Source organism: Littorina saxatilis, linkage group LG12, assembly GCF_037325665.1.
Source record: "Littorina saxatilis isolate snail1 linkage group LG12, US_GU_Lsax_2.0, whole genome shotgun sequence".
Taxonomy (NCBI): domain Eukaryota; kingdom Metazoa; phylum Mollusca; class Gastropoda; order Littorinimorpha; family Littorinidae; genus Littorina; species Littorina saxatilis.
Genome location: NC_090256.1, coordinates 70,739,260 through 70,757,265, shown reverse-complemented (window position 1 = coordinate 70,757,265; position 18,006 = coordinate 70,739,260). Strand labels below are relative to the sequence as shown.

The window sequence follows — 18,006 nt, the reverse complement described above, 5'->3', positions numbered from 1 at the left end:
AGAATAAGATGAAACCATTTTTAGATCGATTTCTTACATTTTAATCGTAGCACTGATTAACCTATTTTCGTTAATTGTGATCACATTTTAAGAGTAAACATAACATATGTATACATTTTTAGATTCAGAATTTGATGAAAAAAACAATGCAATCAATTTTGAATCTGTTTGCGACAATTTCATTTTAATGACAACTTTAATGAGCAAACTCATTAATCAATGTTTAAGCCTCCACGCTGAAATGCAATATCAAAGTCCGGGCTTCGTCGAAGATTACTTGACCAAAATTTCAAACAATTTGGTTCAAAAATGAGGGCGTGACAGTGCTGCCTCAGGTTTAACTAAATGCCGGATATGACGTCATCAAAGACATTTATCGGGACAAAGAAAAAAAGGTCTGGGGATATCATACTCTCATGTGAAGTTTCATGAAGATCGGTCCAGAAGTTTTCTCGAAACTGATCTATATACACACACACACACACACACACACACATACACCACGACCCTCGTCTCGATTCCCCCTCTATGTAAAAACATTTAGTCAAAACTTGACTAATGTAAAAAGGGATAACGGTTTTAGGCAAAGCCTATTCTTCCCACCTGTCCTTTATAACACATAAATACAGACGCACATAAAAATCATCAGTACATAGAGAAAGAGAGAGAGAGCACACACACGCACGCACGCACTCACACATCTCCAGGCACGCACAAGCATCACACACGTACATGCACACACACACACACGCTCGCGCGTACTTTTATTCACACACACACACACACACACACACACACACACACACAAAAGCAACACACACACACACACACACACACACACACAGTGACACACGGTAACACACACACACACGCTCGCGCGTACTTTTACACACACATACACACACACACACACACACACACACACACACACACACACACACACAAACAAGCTCACGCGTATTTTTATACAGGGAAACAAAGACAGTGCGATCAAAAAACAGTACACACGAATTTTAATACATTATTTCCAAAAAATACTGCTTTAGATTGCAGAAACGCAGAAGTATTTTGCTGAACAAATAAGCATTTCTGTTTTAGCGACGTTTCCACTGTTTGGTCATTTTCTGTTCTCTTGTTCTGTGAGCAGAAAACATCAACAAAATCATAAAACTACCTGTCTGTCAAGGCATCAGGCAGTATTGTATTTTTAGTACTGCAAAAGGCATTCTTTGTAGATCAAACGATACTGTACACTATAAAATAAAATAAAATTTAAAAGGTTATACAGTCATATACAGTTTCAGCACAAAACGAGAAACATAATGACTCAAGCTGCAAAAATACGTAATGAGCAACTGTGATGGATTTCAGTTGAATTGTTCAAGTTGTTTTGTTTTTTTACCCAAAGGCACAAATCAGGTTTGGTTTTAATTTTCTTTCCGCTGTTAACTGGATGGAGTAAATTTGGTCTGACCGCTATTGTGATTGTTTAATACAAATCTCACGAAAACGTAGTATTTCGATCAACGATTTCTCTTCTTAGTTTAAAGCTCATATGGTGCTCTGATGATCACGATATAAACAAACATTCGCCTATTACTTTAAATCAGTCTACGTCCTGCAATAAAGATATATTATGCGCCAGGAACTGGGAATCCAAATACTGTGGTGGACAAAGCTGCCATTTTTCACTTTCGATTTCAATCTTGCGTAATAGTCGGCGACAGTTTCTACTCGGACGGATGACGAGCGTCACAATGACGTCAGCAGTGATGACGTAGCCAGCGGTCAGATATCACATTTTGTTTGCAGCCGGTACGCCCATCCCAGACGGCAACGTGGTGTTCAAGATGTTCAACTGTCGGCCTACTCGCGTGCAATGGCGCCGCCTGCTGGATCAAGTTCCTGTGGACCAAAAGTTGGTTGCCTAAGTGTGTGTGCAGACTGATGCTGGATTTGAACTAAATAAAATCTCTGATGAAATACGGTTAGCAAGCAAACGAATGTTCGCTATATTTGCGCAAATAATCACGTCCATGATACGCACGAATGTCCCCAAATTCACTAAATGCTAAAACACACTAAAATCACGCTTACACACACTCACGGACACGCATACACTGGCATGCGAGCGTGCCAACATACACACATTCACACACAAACACACACACACACACACACACACACACACATGAACCCAATCCCTCTCACATACAAACATGCTCCCCCTCACTCACACACCCGCATACACGCCCCCCACCCCATCACACGCACATACTGACATGCCTAAAACACTGACAAAAGTACAGACAAATCTGTTCTCATTTAAGTTTAACATTAAAGTTCTCGATTATGCTTTATGATCATGTGTTTGTGTCATTAGAAATGCGATTTGGTGCCAAAAGACAAATGTCCATGATTATGTCAAATGTAATTGGACATTAAAGTTTTCTAATCTGATCTGATCTTATCTGTGATAATGATAGTTTTTAGCGGTAAACTTTTAGCTAAAGCTGACGGCAATTAACCTATTTGGAATCATGTTACTATTCCTGTTAGTGTACATATGCGTGCGCGAGTGTAGTATGCTTCGTATGGTACTTTTATCTGTTGTCTTATTATTTGTTTTGTCTTTTAATGTGCACCACACTGAAATTTCTCTGTATGAGATAATAAAGTATTCGTATTCGTATTCGTATTCGTATCTTATCTTATCTTATCAGCGCAGTGTCTTACCTGGGCTTCCTGGGCCAGGGAACAGACGCCGCAGAACCAGTGCATGATACAGTCGTTACCAAAGCCGCCCTGCAAACAACAAAGGTTTTACACAGGTTAATGCCATGTTTGTCAAGGATCTTCGTAGAGACTTTTCCGTGCGCGAAATTTATTACAGAGAAAGAGATGGGAGATTGAGTCAGACAGACAGACATAAAGACAGACACGGACAGACAGACAGGAAGACTGTGACAGACAGACAGACATAAAGACAAACACGGACAAACCGACAGGAAGACAGACATAAAGTCAGACACAGACAGAAAGACAGAAAGACGGACAGACAGACAAAGACGGACAGATAAACAGACAGAGAAGGTTGGATATAGAAATAGAGAGAAAGGACACACACACAAACACACACACACACACACACTCTCTCCTCTCTCTCTCTCTCTCTTTCTCTCTCTCTCTCTCTCTCTCTCTCTCTCTCTCTCTCTCTCTCTCTCTCTCTCTCTCTCCCTCTGTTTCACAATAAGCCAAGAAGTGAAACTTCCAAGGTAAACAACACATTATCCCTCTGCAGCATATTGCCATATTGATTGTCCTGGCACCTGAGAGAATAACAAACATTAAAATGAACAAGCGACTTTCATCATCTACTAAAGTAATATCGATCGTGCTGACAAAGTCCTGACCCAATAGATTCCGTGGCAGACGTTGGAACTGAAGTAATCAATATGTGTGCATTTGTTTGTTCTGGTCCACATGCAGTTCAAAAACTGCAGCTCCATCATGAATGTTGTAAACATTGTCTACAAGCTTGCTCGGTTCGGTTGCGTGGAAAAGTTCACAGCTCATAAACATTTTACAGTAATGTGTTTGGTTGATCTGTCGGTGCTTTTGTTTGCTATTCAGCAATACATTTCGTAATTAAAAAAACAAGCAAGGTATGTTATATTATTCAGTCCTTGCTTTTGTTATCTTCTTCTTCTTCTTGTCGTTCGCCAATGTTAAACTTGGAGTCCAGCTCTGGTAATGAAGCTGGTGGTCTTATGAAGAGCCTTGCTTTTGTTATTGCCTTCGTGCTTTGTTCGGAGCTCTCTGTTGTCCTTTATTTGATTTGATTGTTGTTGCGTACACTGAATGCCTCACAGTCATGCGGCTTTTTGACACCTGTAAGGTTTTGTAGATTGTCAAGATGTTTCAACGGCATTAAATACGTGTGAGGCAGTATGTACCTCACTTACTTAAAACATTTTTTATTATTGTTTATTTTATGCCGTTTCATGCAAGGAGCGACCATTTTCCTATCTCAAAATATGACCTACCCACTAGCTTCAGGGGGCTTCGCCCTCTGACCCCTATAAGGGGCTCTCCCCCTTGACCCCGCCAGGGGGACCACCACTGGCAACACCCCCCCCCCCCCCTCCTCTTAGCCTAGTCCGGCCCTGCCTGCCTTGAGGCCATAAACTTAGTTCAATACAAGTCGCTCCACGGGCTGTGAGATCAAAGTTTCTAATTCAAAAGCGTCAGCATTGCCTTTTCTTTTGTGCATTACCACTGTGACTTGCTGGTATACAAATGTGTCGGCATAGGCGACGTTTGACAGCATGGAAACCAACAACACTAGTTGCTACTCATATTTAATTCATCAACGTGTTTTGAATACGGGAAAGTAGAACGAAAACTGTGGGACCTTGACGCCAAACCCCGTGCCGTGGGAGAGCTGGGGTTTCCTTAAAAGCACTTTTCTTAAGGCCAAAAAAAAAAATAGGTCTGTTTACGGTAACCCGACCGACCCTAGTTTTTTCGCGCGACCCTAGACTTTTTTTGGCATTTGGGGAAAAAAAAAAAAAAAATCTTGTTTTTTTTGGCAAAATAACGTAAAAATATGGTTTTTTGGAAAAAAAATAAAAAATAAAATAAAAATAATCCCGACCTACCGACCCTATTTTTTTGGCCTATGTTACTGTAAACAGACCTATTTTTTTTTTTGGCCTAAACATATTCACTGCCAAACGCTATTTGAACACAACGCACCAAGTTTGCTGTTTCTTTTTTGTGTTAATGTTATGATGCTTTCAACGTTCATGAAACTGTTTACAAAGATCAAGTTCCTGGGGGTTTATTTTTGACTTTCTTTCTTTCTTTATTTGGTGTTTAACGTCGTTTTCAACCGTTCAAGGTTATATCGCGACGGGGAAGGGGTGGGGGGTGGGATAGAGCCACTTGTTAATTGTTTCTTGTTCACAAAAGCACTAATAAAAAAATTGCTCCAGGGGCTTGCAACGTAGTACAATATATGACCTTACTGGGAGAATGCAAGTTTCCAGTACAAAGGACTTAACATTTCTTACATACTGCTTGACTAAACTCTTTACAAACATTGACTATATTCTATACAAGAAACACTTAACAAGGGTAAAAGGAGAAACAGAATCCGTTAGTCGCCTCTTACGACATGCTGGGGAGCATCGGGTAAATTCTTCCCCCTAACCCGCGGGGGGGTTATTTTTGACTCTGTACGTGGTTGAATGAACATATTGTTTAGCAGTCCCCTTTTATTTTGGCAGCGACAGGGCGAGTCAGCGGTATGTACCCTTCAGGCAAAGTGTGTCACACGCAAACCTTTCATATACGCACTTGCATATATCTAGTCATCGGTGATTATGCTTTTCAAAGATCTCCGACATGAGAACTTGTAATTATCAAAATGTGTTTTGTTTCGGTTGCCTTGCCATTTTCCCTACCCCAAGCCAACCCTCACAAGCTATGACAAATATAGAGAAGGGTTTCGTGTCCAAAAAAGTTGCTGGCTGACTTCAGTAAAGAGAACAGTTCTGAAGGTTACTATCACATAAAGGACCGGTGTCGGCTATTCAAATTAGATCCGAAAGGAGTTATTGGGGACATCAGCTCAACATGAAGGCCGTATGGGGTGTCGGGGTGGGGTAGCAGGGGGGAGGGGGTGGGTGTGTGTAAGGGGCTTAAAAACCCGAACGAATCCGCCAACCAGTAATCTATCTTTTGAAGCGTACTGTTTGGTATGCACAGTTTGGTGTCTTGACGACCGTCAGTGCCTATTACTTTGTGTAGGTCATTACGTGTACACTTGAACATAATAATACGAGAATTTATAAGGCGCACATATCTCTCCACAAGGCGACTCAAGGCGCACTCATACACAATCTTTCGCATTAACAACTCAAGCATACTCATATACACTTACGCATAAATTGCATGAAGATGACAAGGCAACAACACAAACAGAGACACGGCACTCAAAAGTAAGCATGAAAAAGAAAAGAAAATTTCAAACAATAATTATGTACATGGCTATTTACAACTGATCTGATTTAGGCTTGCGGGTGAGATGGGTGAGGGGGGTGGGGGGGGGGGGTGTAGCGCGCACTGTGGTCTGAGGATTATGTAGGGAAAAGAGAAGTCTCGAGGCCAGATTTAAATGCTTTTAAGACACTCCCCCTACTCACTTTAAGAGTCAAGAAACAAGGTCAGTTTTTTTTTAACTTTTCATAATAGACAAACCAAACTTTTACTCTTGTAATGATTTGATTCTTGATGGGAATTAAGAGACTGACAACATAGAAGAGAGCGATGTGACTTTTTGATTCCTTCGTTGTTCTTACGTCTCCCAGATCAACACACAATGACTAATTTGTCTAAATTATACACACCTTTAAGGCATAAATGAACAAGGTCTCTCTGTCTCTCTCTGTCTCTGTCTCTGTGTCTCTGTCTCTGTCTCTGTCTCTCTCTGTCTCTCTCTCTCTCTCTCTCTCTCTCTCTCTCTCTCAGTATGTCACTCTACAATGCCAGAATTCGATCGTCTACTGCGCTAGTAAGACATGGCGTCCCTCAAGGGTCTGTATTAGGACCTATTCTCTTTTGTATTTACGTTAATGATTTGCCTTTATATGTATCATATGATAAAGTCAAATGCGAGTTTTTTTGCAGACGATTCGTCTATTCATACCAGTAACACCTCGTTGTAATCAGTAAATTCTTCCCTGCAGAACACTTTGGACGAAGTTGCGAAATGGTGCACATCAAATGCCATGATACTGCATCCATAAAAAACTAAAAGCATTGTTATTACCCCAAGACAAAAGCATCAGATAAGTCCTCTTAAATTACAACTGTCCTTAGGTACAACTCAAATACAGCAAGTTAAAGAACATCGCATACTTGGTGTAACTGTTGATGAAGAAATGAAATGGCAAACACACATGATAAGCAACCTCTGCAAAGTGTTATCAAGGAATTTGTATTTGTTGTCAAAACTCAAACATTATGCGAAGTCTGAAACATTAAAAATGTTCGTTCATGCTCATATAATGCCTCATATTAATTTTGCTTCGACATTGTGGGATGGCTGCAGTGATGTTCACTTATTAAAACTCAATTCTTTGTACCGTCGTGCTGCAAAACTTATCCTGTATGAATAGCACATGTCTACAGAAATGAAGTTAAACAGCCTTAATTTCCTTCCCCTAAAAACCCACCTTGCATACAATAAGGCTGTCTTTATGTATAAAGTAGTTCATGGTGATGTGCCCAGTTATGTGCAATCCTATTTTACACATGTTACGAAGAGGTATGGGTCTCAAAATTTACTTCCTCCAATTCCTCGTATAGATCTTTATAAATCCAGCTTAGCTTTTTCAGGATCATCTCTGTGGAATTCTTTGCCAATAGAAATCAAACGATCCGCATCCTTAAAGGCCTTTAAAAGGCAGTTGCACACACATTTGATCACGCTATAAACTGCCCCTGATGTCTAGTTTCCATTGTGTACTCGGATAATGTATGCAATGCTCTTAAGTGTTTTGTTTTTTATGTTTATACTCGACCATTATTTGATGTTTTATTAGTTTAATACTTTGATGAGATACTGTTCATTTTAGGTATGAAATGATAGCATGTGCATGTGTGTAGGAATGTGTGTGTGTATATGTGTGTGTGTGTGTGTGTGTGTGTGTGTGTGTGTGTGTGTGTGTGTGTGTGTGTAAGCGAGTGTGAGTTTGTGTGTGCGTGTGTGTATATACGTGTGTATGTGTGTGTGTGTGTATGTGTGTGTATGTGCGCAGTCTTTGCTTTCGTTTACAATTATTCTCTGTATATGTTCCAGGGACAGGTTGGAAGATTAGGCTAAGCCTAAAACCTTTATCCTTATGTAATAAAGTTCTGAGTTCTGAGTTCTCTCTCTCTTTTAGTAATACATTTTGCGCGTGGATAAGTACCTACGAAGATCCTTGCCAAAGCCTCGGGCAACTGAAGAACCATTATGCTACCCGATTACGCAGGGTCTAGAATGTTAATCCTTGCTTTGAGATATGTTTATATCCCTTGATCACGTTTTCAAAGAGAGGCATTATAATCCTCATGTTGTCGTGTGGAACAGTAAATATTTCAACAACAAAATAGAGACGAATGCGTTAGGAAAGTTGGGTAGAACGTTCACTGATTGTCAACACATACACTCACATACACACATACACACACACACACACACACACACACACACACACACGTATACGCACGCACGCACAAACACGCACATACACACACAAACACACACACACACACACACACACACCGTGGCACACACACACACACACACACACACACACACACACACACACACACACACATACACACACAGACATACACACACACATACACATACACCCACAGGGCCGGATTTTAATTTCGTCGGGTAGAGCTGAATTGCACTCTCAATTAACGGGAACATTTCAACCCAACAGGATATCTTCAACAGGTTATTACTTTTGAGTATAGCAAGTAGCTGAGGAAAAAAAACATCGTGCTGTGCGAAGACCCGGTGTAGCAAACAGCTTTCACATTCAACCAGTCTTTTTGTTTATTCAACCAGCTTTCTCATTCAACCAGCTTTCTCATTCAACGAGCTTTCGCATTCGACCTTGTTGATCTTGTATAAACTCCACACTGAAAAGCCCACCTCCCCTCCATAGTATTGATGATCGACCTTATATGTACTTTACATTCATGGAGTTATTATCGTTCAACAACCACACAATGTACGTATTGAAACTCATAGTTCGCTTCAGCATTAAATCTGTCCCTTCTCGATCAAGGGACGTTACCTCTCGGTGCACGTTTTCGGGGAAATCGAATCAGGTTTGGTGGGAAAATATTGAATTTCAACACCAATTTCCTACACATGCAAGAAACTGACATACTTTTCTCCCTCAAATAAGTGTACTTCTTTAATTGACCAGGAAACAACATTTTAGTATCGGGAAGGCTATAATTTTATTGAATGAGAAAGCGGGTTGAATGAGAAAGCAGCAAACACAGTGGCTTTCACTTGAACTTATAGAAATGGGAAGTGGCAGGTTGGCTACACCAACCAACGAGGCAGATAAATGTGGGAAGTTCACTGTTCGGTAAACATCCGGGTTCTTTGAAAACGGCCATAATACTTGGGCTATGCCACCACCAACCTGAGACGCCCGCTTTTATTGCTCACTTTGAGCCTGAATAAAAACAGGCGCTGAATTTACTCGAGTCGTAGTGGCGGGGAAACCATTGCGTGTTGAGATCAGTGGACTGCGAAATGATAAGGGCCCTGCATATGGCTGTCACGTCCTACATTTGTGTCAACCCCCAACCCCCCCCCCCCCCCCCCCCCCGCCTCCTTCATCAACCCCCGACCCCCTGACATCCTTGTCACACATTGCACACTACCGTCTAAGGGAGAGAAAAACAAACACACAAAAACAGATAAAATATCCATTTTGAGTTGAGAACTGAATTACATCCCGCAGATCCGGTTAGACTGTCGTTTTGGACGAGTTGTGCTGGGTGAGTGCCCCCGCTAAACCGTGTCTCTGGCTAAGTTGTTGATCATACCGTCGTGCAATGTTGACTTGTACGGTAGTATAATAGTTTAGGTTAAATTAGCAACCCCCTCATTGACCTTTTACAGACCTTGTGCAGTAGGACTAGAGGATAATCATGTATCGTTTGTTTTGTGACAGACCCGTGGTCATTGTTAAATAAAACATTCTAAACAAACAGACAGAGTTCTATCTATGACCACGGGTCCGATCTGTCTGTAATGTTTCTCTCATGTCGACTCCTGTGGTACAGGGCTGCCTCGCGACAGAACGTCCTGTTTCTTTCATAGCTGTAGTGAATTCTGCGTGAAATTTGTTTTGTTTTTAACAATAAGCCAAAACTGAACATGTTCTCAAAGGAACTAACTGTCCTACATTAATAACGTCGATAAACATGTTCTTAAATGAACTGCCCTACATTAATAACGTTGATAAACATGTTCTTAAAGGAACTAACTGTCCTACATTAATAACGTTGATAAACATGTTCTTAAAGGAACTAACTGTCCTACATTTATAACGTTGATAAACATGTTCTTAAAGGAACTGCCCTACATTAATAACGTTGATAAACATGTTCTTAAAGGAACTAACTGTCCTACATTTATAACGTTGATAAACATGTTATTAAGGAACTAACTGTCCTACATTAATAACGTCGATAAACATGTTCTTAAAGGAACTAACTGTCCTACATTAATAACGTTGATAAACATGTTCTTAAAGGAACTAGCTGCCTTACATTAATAACGTTGATAAACATGTTCTTAAAGGAACTAACTGTCCTACATTAATAACGTTGATAAACATGTTCTTAAAGGAACTAACTGTCCTACATTAATAACGTTGATAAACATGTTCTTAAAGGAACTAGCTGCCTTACATTAATAACGTTGATAAACATGTTCTTAAAGGAACTAGCTGCCTTACATCAATAACGTTGATAAACATGTTCTTAAAGGAACTAACTGTCCTACATTAATAACGTTGATACACATGTTCTTAAAGGAACTAACTGTCCTACATTAATAACGTTGATACACATGTTCTTAAAGGAACTAACTGTCCTACATTAATAACGTTGATACACATGTTCTTAAAGGAACTAACTGTCCTACATTGATAACGTTGATAAACATGTTCTCAAAGGAACTAACTGTCCTACATTGATAACGTTGATAAACATGTTCTCAAAGGAACTAGCTGCCTTACATCAATAACGTTGATAAACATGTTCTTAAAGGAACTAACTGCCCTACATTAATAACGTTGATAAACATGTTCTTAAAGGAACTAACTGTCCTACATTGATAACGTTGATAAACATGTTCTTAAAGGAACTGTCCTACATTAATAACGTTGATAAACATGTTCTTAAAGGAACTAACTGTCCTACATTAATAACGTTGATAAACATGTTCTTAAAGGAACTAACTGTCCTACATTAATAACGTTGATAAACATGTTCTTAAAGGAACTAACTGTCCTACATTAATAACGTTGATAAACATGTTCTTAAAGGAACTAACTGTCCTACATTAATAACGTTGATACACATGTTCTTAAAGGAACTAACTGTCCTACATTAATAACGTTGATAAACATGTTCTTAAAGGAACTAACTGTCCTACATTAATAACGTTGATAAACATGTTCTTAAAGGAACTAACTGTCCTACATTAATAACGTTGATAAACATGTTCTTAAAGGAACTAGCTGCCCTACATTAATTACGTTGATACACATGTTCTCAAAGGAACTAACTGTCCTACATTAATAACGTTGATAAACATGTTCTTAAAGGAACTAACTGTCCTACATTGATAACGTTGATAAACATGTTCTCAAAGGAACTAACTGTCCTACATTGATAACGTTGATAAACATGTTCTCAAAGGAACTAGCTGCCTTACATCAATAACGTTGATAAACATGTTCTTAAAGGAACTAGCTGCCTTACATCAATAACGTTGATAAACATGTTCTTAAAGGAACTAACTGTCCTACATTAATAACGTTAATTCTTTTTCCTGAACGTCTAAAACAAATTCTGTGCATTGATATAACACCCATTATTCACCTGCCGGTTGGGACCGCAAACATGTCTTGTGTCTTCTGGTATGGTAATGCACCGCAACACAATTGTTTCGCACTTTGTTGAAGATTTCCACTTTGCTTCTATGTATAATCATGCTAAATTATGCAAGTGAAATACTGAGATTACGTGCAGTACCGAAGAAGGGAAACGTGTCATTTTATTTCATGTTCACATTTTATTATCCCATTGCTTGGAAATTCGGGAAGAAGGAAAATGTTTCATTTCATTTCATGAGAACTGTGGGTAGCTTCCTTTCAGCAGGCACCAGTGCCATCAAAAGCGTAAGAAAAGCAAATCGAACTAATCAATATTCATTTTTCAGAACAATAACTGACGAACCGGAAAGACCCATGATATCAGCTTTGATGCAAGCACACAATCAATACTGGCTTTGTCTATGCGTGGAGATTGGGATTGTCACTGTCATTTCGCGTTAGTTTATCCACAGACGAGGTGTGAGGCGATAAAAGTACAACCAGGTAGGTCACAGTACACGTCGGAAACGGGTAATGTCAACTATTGGACCAAGAGGATTATAGTATATTGGAGAGCGTGACAGAGCTACAGTGGTCCCGGCCACGAAAGGACTGACGCCCTGAGGACCAGACACAGGTGGTGGCCTTTCAGGACAGGTATATTTTGGTCTGGATATTGGACACAGAAATGTCGTTTTATGAAGAGAGATGTCCTCTCATCGGAGGGGCCTCACATGGCAGGTACAATAATGTCTCAAGTCTAGCTTGCAAACAGACAGAGACTAAAGGACAGTGCAGCGGCGATTTTACACAGGATAAAACCACCCCCCACCCGGACACATACCAAACATGATCAGCTTTGGTACTCTCTGTACAAAGTCGAAACTTTTTGATGAATTCATTTCGTAATGCACGCAGTCATGTATGTGACCAAGTGGAGGGACGGTGTTGTCCCATGTCAAATCCTTGCCTGTCATGTATGTGACCAAGTGGAGGGATGGTGTTGTCCCATGTCAAATCCTTGCCAGTCATGTATGTGACCAAGTGGAGGGATGGTGTTGTCCCATGTCAAATCCTTGCCAGTCATGTATGTGACCAAGTGGAGGGATGGTGTTGTCCCATGTCAAATCCTTGCCAGTCATGTATGTGACCAAGTGGAGGGATGGTGTTGTCCCATGTCAAATCCTTGCCAGTCATGCATGTGACCAAGTGGAGGGATGGTGTTGTCCCATGTCAAATCCTTGCCAGTCATGTATGTGACCAAGTGGAGGGATGGTGTTGTCCCATGTCAAATCCTTGCCAGTCATGTATGTGACCAAGTGGAGGGATGGTGTTGTCCCATGTCAAATCCTTGCCAGTCATGTATGTGACCAAGTGGAGGGATGGTGTTGTCCCATGTCTGTTTGTTTGCTTAACGCCCAGCCGACCACGAAGGGCCATATCAGGGCGGTGCTGCTTTGACATATAACGTGCGCCACACACAAGACAGAAGTCGCAGCACAGGCTTCATGTCTCACCCAGTCACATTATTCTGACACCGGACCAACCAGTCCTAGCACTAACCCCATAATGCCAGACGCCAGGCGGAGCAGCCACTAGATCACGGGGCGGACGCCTTACCACTAGGCCAACCGTGCAGGTTTGTCCCATGTCAAATCCTTGCCCGGCCTGGGTTCGAACCCACGACCTCCCGATCACGGGGCGGACTCCTTACCACTAGGCCACCGTGCCGGTTTGTCCCATGTCAAATCCTTGCCAGTCATGTATGTGACCAAGTGGAGGGATGGTGTTGTCCCATGTCAAATCCTTGCCAGACCTAAGACGGGGAGCCGAACGGTTTTCACGGGAAGAATTAAATGGCTTTATGGAAAACACCCGAAACAATTGTGCTGACAATTATTAGCACCACTGTGTGTCCACAGATAAGAGAGGGTGTGGGAATATGTGTCGGCCTACTTTGGACAGATAAGGATGGAACCGCGTGGGTCTAACCACGGACAGCTATGTACACGGTGCGTGTGCTCGTTGCGTGCCCTGCCTGCTGTGTCGTAGCTGTGGCGACGCGCGACACACTGGAGTGTTATCCACTGGAGTGCTATTCACCCGGCACAGTCCTTCCTGTGAAAACTTCTTCTTCCTTCCTGGGCTGAAACTCCCACGTTCACTCGTGTTTTGTGCACGAGTGGGTTTTTATGTGTATGACCGTTTTTACCCCGCCATGAAGGCAGCCATAATGCGGCCGCTTTCGGGGGAAGCATGCTGGGTATTTTCGTGTTTCTGACATGGATTACAAGACCTTCCGATTACGAGGCCGATGTGTTATCCACTGGGCCACTGCGCCCCGTCCCCGTCTCACCATCTCACATCTGACGAAGCATGAGAAAAATGTTCCGCTTGGAGACATACAAAACATCAATAACCTGGGTGCTCTCTGCGCAGAGTGAGAATTTGTTGATGAGTTCATTGCACAGCTTGACATCGGTGTCAAATTAATTCCTATAAAAGGCCCGTTATGCAGAGGAAGCATGTGGGATGTTGAGTTGTGGTGTGCGACTGTCTCAGTCCAGGGATAGTCTTATCCCGTGCGACTGAAGGCTGACCAGATGTCAGATGGTAAGCTGGGCTGTTGTGGAAAGATTGTGTCTTTAAAACGCTGGCTTGGCGTGAGAAAACTTCAATCTAAGAACTTGGAACACATAACAAGCATTTAAAGGGATAATACCCAAGGGAAAAGGCCATCAGATCGCTTCTAAAATGATACCATAAAATTCTGCGTTTCAAATAATGTGCCAGAAACTTCTCCCAAGCGGTCAGATCAAAAGTATATAACCTCAGTGCCCTCTCCAAGTCCGGGGCCACCTCGAGCGGAACTGATTAGTCGGTAAGTCGCGGCTGTCCCTTCAGTGTCACGTGATCAGTATCATCATGACACTAGCGGTCCCTTCAAAACAAACTTGTCCAAACATGTGCCCCAGAGAGGCAATGTTTTTTCCTTGTAGTTTTTGTCACATGGTTGTGTCTGCTTTGTGCAACTGTTCAACAGTGTGGGATGTTAGGTGGCGTGTTGACATGCCAGCTGTCGGTCCGAGGGGAGCATATCGTCGTCTGTTTTGTCGGTCCGAGGGGAGCATATCGTCGTCTGTTTTGTCGGTCCGAGGGGAGCATATCGTCGTCTGTTTTGTCGGTCCGAGGGGAGCATATCGTCGTCTGTTTTGTCGGTCCGAGGGGAGCATATCGTCGTCTGTTTCATCTTTGTCGACTGTGACCAAGGCCGACACTAACATACCTATATACCCCCCCACACACACACATACACACCACACACACACACACACATACTGGTGTGAGCCACGTTATCCGGTCAGTGAGTTTGCACAATCATTAAGATGCCGGGAAAAATGAGCAGAGTTTACAGGCCGATTCTGTCCAGATTTGAGATGAAACTTTATTTTGTAATTCTAAATGAAGTTGGAAAGAAATCATTCGCCTATTTTGAAACTTTAGCTAAGCTGACATTTTACATGAATAGAGATGCCATGTAGTGTATGTTGACATTTACTATCATAAAGTGGTCAAAAGGCAGCTTAACGGTGCTCCTACAAACACACACACACACACACTTTCGTATATTATAAACATAAATCATCCAAATTAAATATACCGGCCTCTTTCGGTCACATCGCTGCTCTCTCCAAACTACGGTGTCCATTTTCAGTGTCAACTGAACTTGTGGCGCGCCGAACTTGTGTGACCTTGTGTGAGGAATTTTACCGCGTAAGCGCGGTCACGTGTTACGCAAGAGGTGTGTAAAAAACATGCATCCGTGACATTTTACCTCCATTTTCCTGCCTGACGTAAAACGAAACGAAACTTAATTTAGGGACATTGATTGACCGTTTTATACGGCTTTTGACAATATTTTCCTATGCTGCCGGCAGGATATACCGACCCGGCATCCTTATGAGGGTGTGTAAACTTGCAAAAGGCAGCTTAACGGGGCTCACACAAACACACACACACACACGCACACCCTCACATCCGGAAAGAGTTGATCAAAGTATATGCGACACTTACGTGAGCCAACATTTAAAAACAGTTATGTTTCTCCCGCACAAAGGTCGGAAAATTGCGAAAAAGGTTAAACACGAATGATATCATGCCTAGATTGTTAGCTACCTTGTGACCCACGGTGAGATGTTCCCGTTACCAAGCAGGGACATCTGCTACCTTGTGACCCACGGTGAGATGTTCCCGTTACCAAGCAGGGACATAATAACATTATTTTTCGAGTTCTAGTGAGAGAAAAAACTTAGAGTACTTTTAAACAGTCCCTTCAAGGTTTTAGGGTGTCCAGTACGTATAGATGTCGATCAGCCGTAGGTGACCGCATTTGGTTGCCAAGACTCCCCCGAACCTGCTATGCTAATTTCTATTTTTGTCCCCAGAATAAGGATCTATTTGGGACATGAGGTGGTTATACGCTAAGGAGAAGTTGGGTGTGTGGGGGTGGGGCCGGGATGATGACGGGAGAGGGGCTGTAAAAGTTAAAAGTTGCGTTGATAAAAATTATATAAGGGTTTGGTATGGGGCACATATCAGTTTCGTCCGTGATTACTATTGTTGCTGTGTCTATATTGTGTCAGGGGGTGAGGGGGTATAAAATAGTTCAGTTTTTATTAAGTCCAGTAAATTTTTAAAAAATGATAAAATCAGGACCGCATTTGGTTGCCAAGACTCCCCCGAACTTCAGAAACTAACAGCTTATATACCTTCCATGACTGTCCCTGACGTCAGAGCTAAGGAACCAATGAAAACGTCGCTCTGGGACCACAGAACAAAATGGGGAGGGAGGGGGGAGAGTTTCGAGGCTGCTGTCAGCCTCCTTAGAAGCTACAGTTAAAATGCCTCGAAAATATACAAACACTCCTGTACTAAGAAAACTACATCAGAACCGTTATAAAGAAATACATCAATAAAATGGAAATTCTTCGACGCATCATTTGATACCAAACACTCATTGGTTATCAACACTGTGAACAAAGTGCAAAACCTCTGACTATTACCTCGCAAAATAGTCATGTCACACCAAACACGTATGCAGTTACAAGTTAAACCACAATCAAACACAGTGTATATTCAACAGGCTTCTCATATGTAGATGATAAACATAAAATCCCTATTCTACTAAACAAATAAACACAGAATACATATTTATATTGAATACATGGGTAAAAGAAAGAATAATAGAAAAGCTACAGAAAAGAAAGAGAGAGAGAGAGAGAGTGTGTGTGTGTGCCAGTTTGTCTGTGTGTAACAAGTATTAACAAAAGCACAGCAACATAGAAGTAAAGAATCAGGTCAAACAGGAAAAGGGGGTTGGGTGAGAGGTGGATGTAGAAAAGACAATGCCCTCGCTGACTGCCCTCGCGCTCAAACAAAGGCGTTGGGGGTTAGTGACAGGAGAAGTGACCTTGGGGTTAAAAAGTCAAGACAGAAAGGTTACATGGGAGAGGGGGGAAAAAGGTTCACAGACTGGCCCCTCCGACCTCCGTGACTTGAATCCAGTCAGTTCGGCGCCATCGTGTCAGAGCCAATTAAATTCTACCGCGAGAGAACAAAGAGAAAGGACTGGATCATACCTATTTCCAAACCATTTACAAAGGGAAAGAACAAATATGATTTTAGAGTGTGAATCTTAATTCCACACCGTTTCAATACTAACTTAGATAATATATTCTGCTCTCTACGCCTTCTCTTCTTCTTCACTCCATGAACTTTAAAGAAGAAAATTGCATAATTATGGAGAAAAGACAAATTATTCCTGTAGTCGCTTTTCTCCACAATATATTACCTTACTGGGAGAATGCAAGTTTCCAGTACAAAGGACTTAACATTTCTTACATACTGCTTGACTAAAATCTTTACAAACATTGACTATATTCTATACAAGAAACACTTAACAAGGGTAAAAGGAGAAACAGAATCCGTTAGTCGCCTCTTACGACATGCTGGGGAGCATCGGGTAAATTCTTCCCCCTAACCCGTGGGGGGGAGTTAGAAACCCGTAAACATCTGAGCTGAGCGAGGATCGATTTCAAAGAAAATTACAGTGCACTGACGCGTACGCTGTTTGCTGAAGTCAGTGCTGACTGTGTTTGGGGGTTGTCAATGGCAACCGACACTCTGTAAGCTCACTCTGATTGGTGGCCTTCTCCTCCTGTGTGTCCCTGTTTCTGTTTGTCTGTCTCTCTGCCTCTGTTTATATGTCTGTCTCTCTCTTTCTCTGTCTGTCTGTCTGTCTGCCTGTCTGTCT

General features: G+C 41.7%; 1 protein-coding gene across 1 annotated transcript in view; it reads right to left on the bottom strand.

Moving 5' to 3' along the window:
• Positions 1-996: 996 nt before the first annotated feature.
• Positions 997-18,006, bottom strand: part of LOC138982692 (uncharacterized) — a 23,501-nt gene continuing 6,491 nt past the window's right edge. The window contains exons 2-3 of the mRNA XM_070356018.1: positions 2,737-2,805; positions 997-1,905 (exon numbers count right to left, since the gene is read on the bottom strand). Of these exons, the coding sequence (XP_070212119.1) occupies positions 1,867-1,905; positions 2,737-2,805 (108 nt within the window). The 3' untranslated portion in view covers positions 997-1,866. The remainder of the gene's footprint in view (positions 1,906-2,736; positions 2,806-18,006) is intronic.